This window comes from Canis lupus, chromosome 13 (genome assembly GCF_048164855.1).
Source record: "Canis lupus baileyi chromosome 13, mCanLup2.hap1, whole genome shotgun sequence".
NCBI classification, from domain to species: Eukaryota; Metazoa; Chordata; class Mammalia; order Carnivora; family Canidae; genus Canis; species Canis lupus.
The window spans coordinates 23,533,859-23,546,828 of record NC_132850.1 but is presented as its reverse complement, the minus strand read 5'-3'; the positions used below and the strand labels follow the sequence as shown (position 1 = coordinate 23,546,828).

General features: G+C 32.7%; 1 protein-coding gene across 7 annotated transcripts in view; it reads left to right on the top strand.

Annotated features, from left to right (window-relative positions):
- The window catches only part of PPP1R12A (protein phosphatase 1 regulatory subunit 12A), a 139,454-nt gene that overhangs the window by 117,566 nt on the left and 8,918 nt on the right, over positions 1 to 12,970 (top strand). For all 7 annotated transcript variants that reach the window (XM_072772888.1, XM_072772883.1, XM_072772882.1 and 4 more), the window contains 4 exons: positions 1,471 to 1,536; positions 5,983 to 5,999; positions 7,226 to 7,361; positions 9,308 to 9,412. In XM_072772888.1, coding sequence (XP_072628989.1) covers positions 1,471 to 1,536; positions 5,983 to 5,999; positions 7,226 to 7,361; positions 9,308 to 9,412 — 324 coding nt within the window. The remainder of the gene's footprint in view (positions 1 to 1,470; positions 1,537 to 5,982; positions 6,000 to 7,225; positions 7,362 to 9,307; positions 9,413 to 12,970) is intronic.

The following is a 12,970-nucleotide window of genomic DNA, read 5'->3' as shown; positions in this document are numbered from 1 at the left end:
CTGAGATGGACTGTTCTGTATAAATCTATTAAGTCCATCTGGACTAATGTGTCCTTCAAAACCACTGCTTCTTTATTGATTTTTCTTTCTAGATGATCTGTCAATTGATATATGTAGAGTGTTAAAAGTTCCCTACTGTTATTGTATGATTTTTAATTTTCTCCTTTATGTCTGTTAATATTTCCTTTGTTTTTGGTGTTCCTGTCTAGGTACACTTATACTTAAAATTCTTATATTCTCTTGTTGAATTGATCTCTTTAAAAACATTATGTAATGCCCTCTGTCTCTTTTTTGCGGTCTTTGTCTTAAAGTCTGTTTTGTCTGACACAAGTATTGCTACTCCAGCTTTTTTTTTCCCATTTTCAAGGAATATTTTTTTTCATCCCTTTTACTTTTAGTCTATATGTGTTTTCGGATCTGAAATGAGTCTCTTGTAGGCAGCATACCATTGGGTCTTGTATTTTTTAACCGGTTTGTCATCTTTTGTCTTTTGAAACATTTAGTCCATTGACAAGTAAAGTAATTATTGATAGGTACTTACTCTCATTTTGTTCATTGTTTTCTGGTTGTTTTTGTAGTTTTTCTCTGTTTCTTTCTTCTCTTGCTCTCCCCTTGTAATTTGAGGACTTTCTTAGTGTATGCTTGGATTCCTTTCTCTTTGTTTTTTGTGTGTCTATTTCAGGTTTTGTGTATCTATTTACCATGAGGTTCATATATAATATCCTATAATAGTCTACCTTAAGTTAATGGCCATTGCTTAAGTTTGAACACATTCTAAAGGTACACATTCTAATGTAGTATTTAGGCACCCAACTATAATGGGGTAGCAACAAAAGGAAATCCATTATATTAAGTAAGAAAAGTTGGATTTCATAAGCTTGGCAAGATTTAGGCAAAGGTCCTATTATATTTAGGTAGTTTATCAATGTCTTGGGAGTTAACAGCACAACAAATATAAAATACCGTCTTTCTTCCACTGAGCCTCCAGTTTCTTCATTCCTACTATAAATGTGTTTTTGCTAAAACATGTTTTTAGCTAGATGGTCTTTTTTCACCAGGTATATTAACCTACTTTAGATTGTGTCATGCAGACAAAATAGGGTAGAAAAATTCCCACTTAAAAATCAGTCGTGGGGTGCCTGCAGTTAAGGGACTGGTTAAGGGACCAATTCTTGATCTCCTCTCAGGTCATGATTTAAGGGTCATGAGATTGAGCCCCACGTCACGGTTCCTGGTCAGTAGGAGTCTGCTCAAGATTCTCTCTGCCCCTCCCACCGCCCCCACACTACCCCCCCTTGCTCATACATTCTCTCAAATAATAAATAAATAATAGAAAATTATAAATAAGTCTTTTTTAAAAATTAAGAAATCCTAAAATATTTAAGTATCGTCTTTTTTTTTTTTAAGTATGAAGTCTTTGAAATTTATTTTCACTTTTCTAAAGTAAATTGACAATCTATTTTATTTTAGAGTGACGAAAATGAACAAGAACAACAATCAGATACAGAAGAAGGATCCAATAAGAAAGAAACTCAGGTAAAAAGCATTTTTCTGTGTGTTTAGAAGTATTCATATTTTTAAGGATTACTATTTATTCGTGTTCATATTTATTCATGCAAAACAGTTACTGCACACTGTACCTACATGCTACAGTTAGACTCTGTTTCTCTGGGTTCAGGGATAGATAGACTGGAAGGGATACAAGGAATATTTTAGAGGCAATAGAAATATTCTAGATCTTGCTTGTAGTACTGATTTTCTGAATATATACAACTGTCAAACATCAAACTGCATACTCTAAGTGTATAGTTTATTGTAGGTAAATTAATTTTCAAAGTTGAAAAGAAAAAAAGGGATATCGAGAAATGGGGAGGGCAAAGTTACATTCTAGAAATGATAGTAGGTCTAGTAGGTCTTTTTAACTTTCTTTACAATTAGTGCTTTAAAGGACTTTTATATTATCACAACTGATCATACCAACAATCTTCTCAAAAAAAGGCATTTTTTTTTCCTCAGTAGTGATGAAAAACTAAGGCAAGTTTGAATGACTTAAAAAATTACATAACTAGCAAATACTGAAAGTTTCGTCCCACTAGCTATTTTCCCGTCTCTATTCCCTAGCATTTGGCTGTGGAAAAGCTGACATGCTTTAAAGAGCTCTATTTACATAGGGGTAGAGCCATATAATATGAGTTAGTTCTAATCTTCTAAGCTCAGCAGGATCTAACCTGAAATGACATTCTGGTCATATCATCTTTATTTTTGACTTAGAGTTCCTAAGTAGAGCTACTGAAATTCTTTTCAGTCAGCAAGGATCTACAATAATATGAAGTGAACAGAAGTTGTTACCTGTGCTATATGACTGTGGATGCTACTTTTAGGGTGAAGTTTCCTATTTTGTCCAAAAAGGTACTTTTATTTTATAATTAAGTAACCAGACAGATATTGAAGAACTAAATACTGCCAAGGGTAAACTATTTGCAGGGTTTTTATCACTTTTAAACCCTTTGCATATCAACTGTCAGCACTCCCCCAGTTCCCTATGTCTTGTGTTTATTATCTTCCGTAAACTTAACCATTGTCTTCCCTTCCCAGTGGTACCCTATGAATACCTATCTTTCAAGGAAAAGACAATAGAAGGGTAAAAAGGAAGGAATGGGTTAATAAACCATACCCAGCTGTCACTTCTCACTGCCTTATCACATGGACCCACATCCCACCAAGCTGGAAGAGAAGGGAAAAGATTTTCTGACTTCAAAGTTGTGACTTTGAAGCATGAAGCATATTGATAATTGTTGTGTTTAAGTTTTCCTTTTAAAATTATACATGAGATACACTAGGATTGAGTAGAAAATTCTTCCTAAGAAGAAACATTTTCTTAGTTCCAAACAATTTCAATAGGTTTCATTCATTTTAAACAGGGGATTATTGAACACTTGCTTTTGTGCTAGCATTTAGTTACAAATAACAGAAAACCCAACTCAAACCGAATTGAACAAAGAGAATTTATTACATTCTCCAGTTATATTACACAACCCTCTATGTCCACTTCATCCTCAAGCAGGTTAACCTCACAGGGCTAGGATTACAATAATTGGCTTAGGCCAGACAAGTTCCACCACTAGGATATTGCAGCCACTTTGCTGCAAATGTGGGCTATATACCATCTCACTTAAACTGAATCTCTAGTACACCCTGAGGAAAAGGAAGAATAAAGGTTAACACTAACAGTGTCTTACTACAATAAACTAGAAAAGTGCCTCTAGTCATTAAGTATACCACTCTTAAAAACTTGTAGCATCAGCCCTTACTTTTCCATGTAAAAGTATTAGCAGCAAAATTCTTCTGTGTTTTCTGAAATAAATAACGTCGTCATCTGAAAAGTGTGTTTGATAACAGAATGTCCATTCAGGTTATAGAATAAACTTTTACCATGCAAAGGACATTAGTAATAAATCAAGGATTTAAATATGATACCAAGGCAAGAAAAAGAAAAGATTAATAAGAGATTGGATTATTTAAACATATAAAACTAGAATATGTCAGAAAAAATACCCTTATTAAAGTTGAGACACATTTGCTCAGTTAAAAGCAAATAGTCTTAGCTGTCTTTTATAACATTTAAAAGATTAGGTACCCTTTGGCACCTGGGTGTCTCAGTTGGTTAGGCATCTGCCTTCCGCTTGGGTCATAATCCCAGGGTCCTAGGATCAAGCCCCACTTTGGGCTCCATCCTCAGCGGGGAGTCTGCTTCTCCCTCTCCCTCTGCCCCTTCCTCCTGTGCTCTCTCTCTTGCTCTCTATCTCAAATACATAAATAAAATTTTAAAAAATAAAAAGACTCAAGGAAAAGAAAGACTGAATACATGAAATTTATGAATTTTACAAAAGAAATATAAATGGCCAGTAAGCTTGAAAATGCATTTAATCTCATTAATAACCAAAGACATGACAGTTAATATAAAAAGTGAAATTGGCAAAGGCTCAGATTCGGTATGATCACTATTGAAATAGTATTTATGGAGATTAGTTTAACAGTACAAATCAGAAGTTCATATGTGGATACGTATACAAAAAAGATCACAGTCTTGTTATCTAAAGGGTTGGAACGGGGGAGTTTATAGAGGAACTTTTTATGCTATGGTACTTTCGTACGAGTTTACAGTACTGTAATTAAGTATTTTTACTTTGGAAAAAATTTTAAAACACAGGAGCTAGAACATTACTTTATGAAATAAAGACATATGCTAAATGAAAGAAGCCAGTCACAAAATAGACATACTGTATGATTCCACTTACATGAGTTATCCAAACTATTCAAACTCTTAGTAGAATTGTGGTTTCCAGGGACTGGGCATAGAAGAATATGGGGAGTTGTTTAATGGGGATAAAGTTTGTTTTGCAAGATGAAAACGTTCTAGAGATATATCACACAACAATGTGAATATAGTTAACACTCTTGAGCTATGCTCCTAAAAGTAGTTCAGATGGTAACTTTTATGTCATGTGTTTTTTATTACAATCTCAAAAATGTAAAAAATAACCAATGATAGCACCACGATTTTTAAAGACAAAGAAATGGAATTTGAGTGATTTCTGTGACTGCTTGGAGTTTTTATTTTTTCTTAAATTTAAATCAGTGAACCAGAATGCAAACTGTCAGGAAAATGGCAGTGTTTTCATTTGATAGGTACACTTTTTATTTCACACACAGATATTTTTTTGAATTTGAATATCTCTTGGAGGTTTTTGGTTCTGTTATTTTTTAATTAAAATATAATTGACATACAATATTGTATTAGTTTCAAGTGTTCAACATAGTGATTCATTATTTGTATATATTGCAAAATGATCACAATAACTCTAGTTAACTTTCATTCCCACACATGGTTACATACTTTTTACCTTGTGATAAGAACTTTCAAAGTCTATTCTCTTAGCAGTGTGTGAATTTGAATCTCTTAAAAGTTGAAATTTAACTTCAAAATTATTGCCATAAAACTAATGAACAAATCAATGAAATTAAAGCATTACATCAAAAAGATTAGGAAGCAAGTGCAAAATTAAAATTGGTTTTGCAAGGAAATTTAAATAGACTTTAGTAAGGCATTTTTAATCCTAATTAGACTTGAAACAATCCCAAAGGAATGCAATAATTTTACAGTGCATTCAAAGATAAATATAATGGGAAAATACAAATAACCTAATTCAGAAATTTAACAAACCATTTCTGAATAGTTGCCTTACAGAAAAATATAGTTTGAGCAAGATTTTTAATAGCAAAGAAAAGAGCTAAAGATGACCACCAAAAAAACTACTTTGTCTCCAACTAAAATTCTTTTACCCTATTAATCATTTCACCATGTAGATAAGAAGAGTTATGAAACATTGATAAAGTATACCACTTGCTTGAGAAAGTTAAGTCATAATTTCCTATCTCCAGTTGCAAAACTTTGTAGCTGGATTTCTAGAAAGTAATTTTAAGCAAAATTATGTCCATATTATTGTACATAAACACCTTAAGTATTCATTTGCCTCTTGAGTTATTGCCTCAGAAACAGAAAAAAATGAGAAAAATAGTTGCTTTGGGATGTCACATACTAAACTTTATATTTCTTAATGTAAACAAACATATTGCTTTCTCCTGCTGAATAGGGAGAAGTAATAGGTATATATCTTAGTCTCCTTTTTTTCTTCTAATTAAAAATATTGTTTGGTGGCATTTGTAGGAATTCATAAAAGATGACCATAAATTGCCAAGTGTAATTGTATGGATGGTCATTGTGCATGAAAAATACATAGTGACTCTGTTCTAGAACTTCTTTCTAGGAACAATCACAGTAAAGTTAAAACATATATGTATAGTAAATAGATAGTTTAATAGTGTGAAAACAGTATAAATTTTAAATTTACTTCATCAGTTAAGTTACTTTAATGAGAGTATAAAAATTTAATATGCCTATGTTTGTTTTTCTCTTTCTAGACGGATTCCATTCCTAGGTATGTTTTACATTTTTACTGACATTTTTATTTGTGGTTGCTTAGATATTTATAGATTTTGTAAGTTAATAGTAAAAATCTGTAGATATTTAGATGACCGAATAATTGTTACCATCTTTCTTTGTCAAAGCTTTTATGTCTAGTTCATTAATCACAGTAAGTCACTAAGAAAGAAAATATTTTCTTAAATCCTTATAACAGTGATAACTTTTTAAGTTACTTCATTTTAACTATGTCATTAAATAACAGCAGGGGCTGATGAAACCCACCAGAAATTTATTTGATAGGGTATTCCTAATCTCTCTGATCCCTGCTTTAGATAAAAGAAAAACAATGAAGATGCTAAAAATTGTCATTTAGCTCAAAATTACTCATTTTGGAGAACCTCCACGGTGTCCTTGAGTCTAATCTGCATTCCATTTCCCTCACTCATTTTAGTTAACCAAAACCTTGTAAAACCAGGAACAAATTTTTATATACTGATGATTCTGTTGAATTGAAATGTACAGGCATTTATCAGGAAAAGGTAACCTGAATTCAGAACAAGAGAAGAAAATTCTCATGTACAGATGAGCTACGTTCTTTCTGTTTAGGACAGACCTATAATCTATCACTTTGGATAGACAAGTTTATCAAATCTAAAATGTTACTTTTTTTTTTTTTTAAGATTTTATTTATTCCTGAGAGACATAGAGGGGCAGAGACATAGAGGGAGAAGGGAGAAGTAGGCTCCTTGCAGGGAGCCTGACGCGGAACTCAGTCCCTGGACCTGGGATCACAACTTGAGCCAAAGGCAGACGCTCAACCACTGAGCCACCCAGACGTCCCTAAAATGTTACTAATTTTTAAATAATTACATACCACTTAAAAGAAAAGTACTAACAGTTAAACTATAATGCACCACCAATTAAAAGTCATGTTCTGATTTCAGAGATTTTAAAATGTAGAGAAAGTGTATGGTTTAAAATTGTTGAAAAAATTTATCATGATGTGAAACCAGTTTTGACTTTTTAGATACAGATATATTGAATTTCTTTCTCAAATGATAGAAATTAATAGTATTATAAATAACTTTCCATTGTATATCACAAATACGAATGATAATAGATGAAAGAGAATGTTATGTACTATTTTAGAATGTCAAGTTAAAATATGCTAGGATGCATGTTAATGTGAGCTGTAAAAGTCTGTAATAAAGATTTTGACTTTAACTCATCTTTTTAAAGATACGAAACCAGTTCCACATCAGCTGGTGATCGGTATGATTCTTTGCTGGGTCGCTCAGGATCATACAGTTACTTAGAAGAAAGAAAACCTTATAGTAGCAGGCTAGAAAAGGACGACTCAACGGACTTTAAAAAGGTACTTGGATTATGTAACTATATTTAATTAGAAATTTTTTTGTGTGTTAATATATTTATGTTTGGATATTATTCCTGGAAACTCATAATGAAATCAGTATCTTGAAATAACTTACTTTGATTTTCAATTTGGGGCACTAAATGATAGGGGTAATATAAAGAGCTGTTTGTTTTTTAAAGGGAAGAGACTTTATTTCACACTTAAGTGTCTCTGGCCAGTGCTAGGATACTGGGACACTGTAATTGAGCTGAAGCGAGGCATGGGTGTAGGGGTTCGGGGGTGTTTGTGTGTGTGTACACTCACACAAGCATGCACACACACTTTTCTTTACCTGTTTGTCAGTAAGAGGCAGCCAAACAAAGAACAGAGCTTTTCCTTGGAGAATCAAGTTTTTCCTAGGTAACTAAAAAAACCTATGGTAGCATAAGTGCTATTATGTCTTAAGGCTGGAAGTATTTAAGAAGTAAGTCCTGGAAACTCAACAGTCTAGGATTCTATCATAATTCTTAATATTATGAGCTTAGAATAAACCTGATGAAGTTTTCTGGGAAAAAAGAAGGCTTGTGATATTTGTACATGTTCCCCTTCCCCAGGTAGTTGGCAGCTATTTAAATTACTTTCTTATAAGCCAAGTCTGCAAAAGAAGGAAAGTGAGGGGTCAGTTTACCTTTTGCATAAGATTGTCATTCATTCAGTAAAAACTAAACACTGAACTGTCCTAAATAGTGAGCTTCTACGTATGAGCAGTAGAGCTGAAGATACTGTCCTTGCTCTTATGGACATCTTTCATGTAGTGGGAGAGACCAACAATATCAGACAGTCATGTTAATAAATGTATGATTTAAAAATTGAAACAATTATCCTAAAGTAAAGAATCCGTTTCATGAAAGTGTGTAACAAAGGAAAGTGACAGGGCCTAAAGATAGATTTCCTTAAGAAGTGAAGCTTCAGAAACCAATCATAGAAGGATGATTAGTGAATTGGCAAAATGGGAGAAAAAAATTTTCTGCATGAAGTGAAATATAAAGACATAGACCTGGTGGTAGAAGGGCACAGGATGCATTGAAGTAATTGATTCTCAGTATGGCTAGTAGAGCAGAAAGGACGGTAGTGTGAGGTTGCAGTTAGTTGTACTGGCCGGGATCAAATCATATAGTGCTTTACAGGCTATTTTAAGGATACCTTTATACCGAGAACACTGGGAAGCTATTCAAGGGTTTCTAATGTCAGGGTTAATGGAATGGTTAGCATATGAAATTGAGATTATCATTTTAAAAAATTAATTCTTGATGCTAAGTATAGGACAAATTAGAGGGAGGTCAGGAAAATAATTCTAATACTAGAAGGATAGTCTAGATGAGAGATTATTTTAACCATCTGTATTTGTAATAGTAGAGATGAGAGGGAAAGAAGTAGTAGGTTCAAGTATTAATGAAAGTATCAAGAAGTACTTCACTTTCCTTTAAATTTTAGTAAAAGTAATACAATTATAATGATAAATACTACTGAAGATCCATGTCAGTGCCAGGAATTCAGGAGAGAATTATAGGCAGAAAAGCTCATAGGCCCTAAATGAAAATTAGTGACTTCTCAGCCCCAGCTATAGTTGCTCTTTAGATATGTAGTCCCTCTTTATCATAGGACTGAATTTTTTTTTTTTTTTTTTTTTTTTTTTTTTTTTTTTTTTAGTGAAAATAGAAATTTTTTAAGTGAAGTCTTAAATTTTAAATACTGGAACTAATTTGTCAAAGAGTTTACATGAGACAAATACTTGTATAACCAAAAATGTTTTCCTTGCAACTGTAAAACATTAAAATATTTTTTATGGATCCTTTAAAGGCTCATATGTAAATTAATCTTTTGGTTTTAATATTGCAAAGTAATCAGTGGAAAATCTTAAAATATTAAGAGAAAAGTAATTTGTTGTTATCCCTTAATTTTTATAGCTTTATGAACAAATTTTAGCTGAAAATGAAAAGCTGAAAGCACAGCTACATGATACAAATATGGAACTGACCGATCTTAAATTACAATTGGAAAAGGCCACCCAGGTTTGTACCTTTTTCTCTCTATTACCCTGAAGATAATGGTTATGATTTATTCTATCTAAAATATTATATTGAAATACTTTCAGATGTTTCTTCAAAACAGAAGTTTGATTACTGATGATAGCTTATTAAAATAAGGAATCAATACAGTTTACTGATAACTTCATTTACTTCTTTCTAGAATAAATTAAAAATATGGAAGTATTAGAATGGAAAGGTTAAGTATTTTTAAGGGAAAAATACCTATGTTTTGATACATAAAGGGATTAAATGCTTATTTCCAGCATACCAAATGTAGCAAGGCATTAATAGCATCTATACAGAATCTTCTTAAAGCCATTAAAAATTTATATAATCATTTTTATTCATTATAAATATTTTGTTTGTTCCCAGAATTAATTTGATATACTAATTCTAGAAGAAGATAGTTTGTTGTTAAGTCTTTTAACTTACCTTCTCTTTAACAGCCTATAGGAGACCATTTTAGACAAAATTGGGATAGCCAAACAAAATTCACAGCTATATACTTATGATCTAGGCTATGTAGGATCTAGCTTGTTTCCCAAGCTTTTTCCATGGAATACTAATTGAAGGGATAGTAATAGGCACATTCCTTCCCCCATTCTCCACCTGTCTCCCTTCAAAGAAAAGACGTTTTTTTGACCCAAGTATTTCATGGGAAATACTGTACTACATCTTGGAGATTTTGCAGAATATTGTTCATGTGTTAAAAGATAATGGGCATTAAGGAGGGCTCGTGATGTGACAAGCACTGGGTGTTATATGCAACTGATAAATTATTGAACACTGCATCTGAAACTAGAGTTGTACTATGTATTGGCTAATTGGCCTTTTTTTAAAAGACTCTAAGCAGTCCTGTAATTTTTAAGAAAACAAACTTGTTTAATTTTAAACTGAGACTTTGTAGTATATTTCTGCAGTTCAGCTTTTGAAATCCAGTTAATATCAGTGCTCTAAAAATGACATCTCTGGTTCTGTAAATGAAGCTTGTATACTTTCTTTGGTCATTCTTTTACATTCATCTTTTTTTTATAATTTTTTAAGTTAATTCTCTGTGTTGAACTTAACTTGTTACCAGGTCCCTTTTTGTTGTTGTTAACCACTATTACATTGTGAAGCAGTTGTTTACGCACAGTGGAGGCTTTGCCAAAATTCCAGGAGTTAAGCTAACCTTATGAGGTTAAAAAGGTTCTGCAGATTCCATCAGTTGATGAGAGTTTACTATAAAGATACACAAAGAAGTCAGAACAAGAACACGTTTCATAGTGAGGTGTCATAAAACCTTGGAATGTCATTCAAGTTACAACTTGCTGGGGTACACTGAGGCTTCATGGTAAACTGGAAAGTCATCATTCTTTGGGTTGCATTAATAGTTTCGTGAGCCTCCTCACACAAAAATATCACAACTAGTTTTCTGAAAATAGCTTTAGCTCTAGAGATTTGATCATAAGTGTTTTCTAAATAAAAATATCCACTGCTTTTTTAAAAAAAGTCCACTGCTTCCTACTGCTGTGTCCTGTCATTACAGTGAGTCAGCTAATCTGTGTTTTTACTGCTTATTACTACCTTCTCTGTTTTTCTGCTCTTTTGCTTCCCCTGTTGTCATTTAATTCTTCCTATATGTCTCTCATTCAAAGCCTAAAAGAGAGGGAAACTGATAGAATTATCCAGTTATTATCAGCATGAAACAGTCCTGTTACAGCTCATGAGCCTGTTAGTGACCATTTCATAGGACGCTGGACAACCTATAGCAAGTTGCCTTTGGGTCATGTACCAATTTCTTATCCTATGGATTGTGTCTAGAAAAACAAGTTACTGTTAACTGCCTTAGCAGACATTCTGAGTACCATGCCCAGCATAGTCAATGAATAATGGGAAGGGTAATTCAGAGTATAAGACATTGGTACATATTCTGAGTTAATATCTTAGTTGGGAAAACTACGTAAATGTCCTTAAAATTTAAAGGCACATATAAAGGCAAAACTGATAAACATTAAACTTTTTATTCAATTTTAGAGTATTTATCCTGAGCATTTAAGTCTACTATGAATCATTCCACCTGATTTTTATTTTCTTTTGGGGCATTACTTCCATAATTATTCATGAGTATACATAGTGGTGGCAATTTGACAGTTGCATGGAGTTTTTTCTGAGGGACTCTAGAATTCTTGAATCCTGCCCTAGTCTAGCCACCCTCCTTCCTGTAATCTCTAACAGAGGAAATAGACTGATTTACCAGAAACCAGTTTGATGAATAATATTTTGTCAAATGCCATTCACTAGATTAACTAATTATGATTATAACCGCTTTGACTAGAATATTCACCAGAATACTAACTAAAGTTGATTTTTTTAAGTTGTTTTTTTAATCTAAGAAATTAGCAGATGAATCATAAAATTGCTAAAATGCTGCTATATGAAGAAAAATCCTCAAAAAATGCTAATTTTCCATCTAAAATTTTATCAACTTATTATGTAATGGCATTGTTGCAGCTATTTCTGATTTCTTTTGGGTGCTTTTGAATGTCATTTTTAAATTTTTCAGTCTTTTTTGTTTTTAAGGTAATCTCTACATCCAGCATGAAGCTCAAACTCACAACTCTGAGATCAAGAGTAACTCTCTACTGATGGATTCAGCCAAGCACCCCTGTATTTTTCAGTCTTTAAAGCATTTTTAGGATTCATTTGCAGATCCTCAAAGAGCATATTAGCCTTTGTTTTATATTTTTAGCAATTAAAATGCAAAATTTAAATTTTAAAACATCAAAAAGAAATCAGAAGTAGCTGAAAAGTCTCATCATATTTGACATTTTGAATGTGATAAGTAATTAAAATACATTGACTTTTATTTTTCCAGGAAGAGTAAGCACAAAAGCATAAAACCCTTTAAAACAACAGAGGGCCACCTGGATGGCTCAATGGGACACCTAGGTGGCTCAGTAGTTGAGCATCTGCCTTTGGCTCAGGTCATGATCCCAAGGGTCCTGGGATCAAGTCCTGCATCAAGCTCCCTGCGGGAAGCCTGCTTCTCCCTCTGCCTATGTCTTTGCCTCTCTCTGTGTGTCTCTCATGAATAAATAAATTAAATCTTAAAAAAAAAAATTTTTAAACAACAGAAAAAAAGGAAGGACACGGATCTTTCAATTTTATGTATCATATTCACACAAAAAAACTGTGAAAAGAAGATCAAAAAGTAACTTGGTTACAGGCCTTGATGATACTAAATTATGAATGCTGAAATAGTTGACAGAACAAAAAATTAGATAAAGAAGATGTTTAGGGGCACCTGACTGGCTCAGTCAGTAGAGAATGTGACTCTTGATCTTAGGGTGTAAGTTTGAGCCTCACGTTGAGTATAGAGATTAGTTAAAAATAAAATCTTTAAAAAGAAAAAAAGAACGCTTAATTGATGAAATATATTTTTAAGTATATTTTGTGGTTAATAAAAGCATTCTTGTTAAAGTCAAAAACGATTTTGGTAAATTGGTAAAATTGATTATTCAGCAAAGTCACTTTTGGGAAATGAGTCATTTGATGATT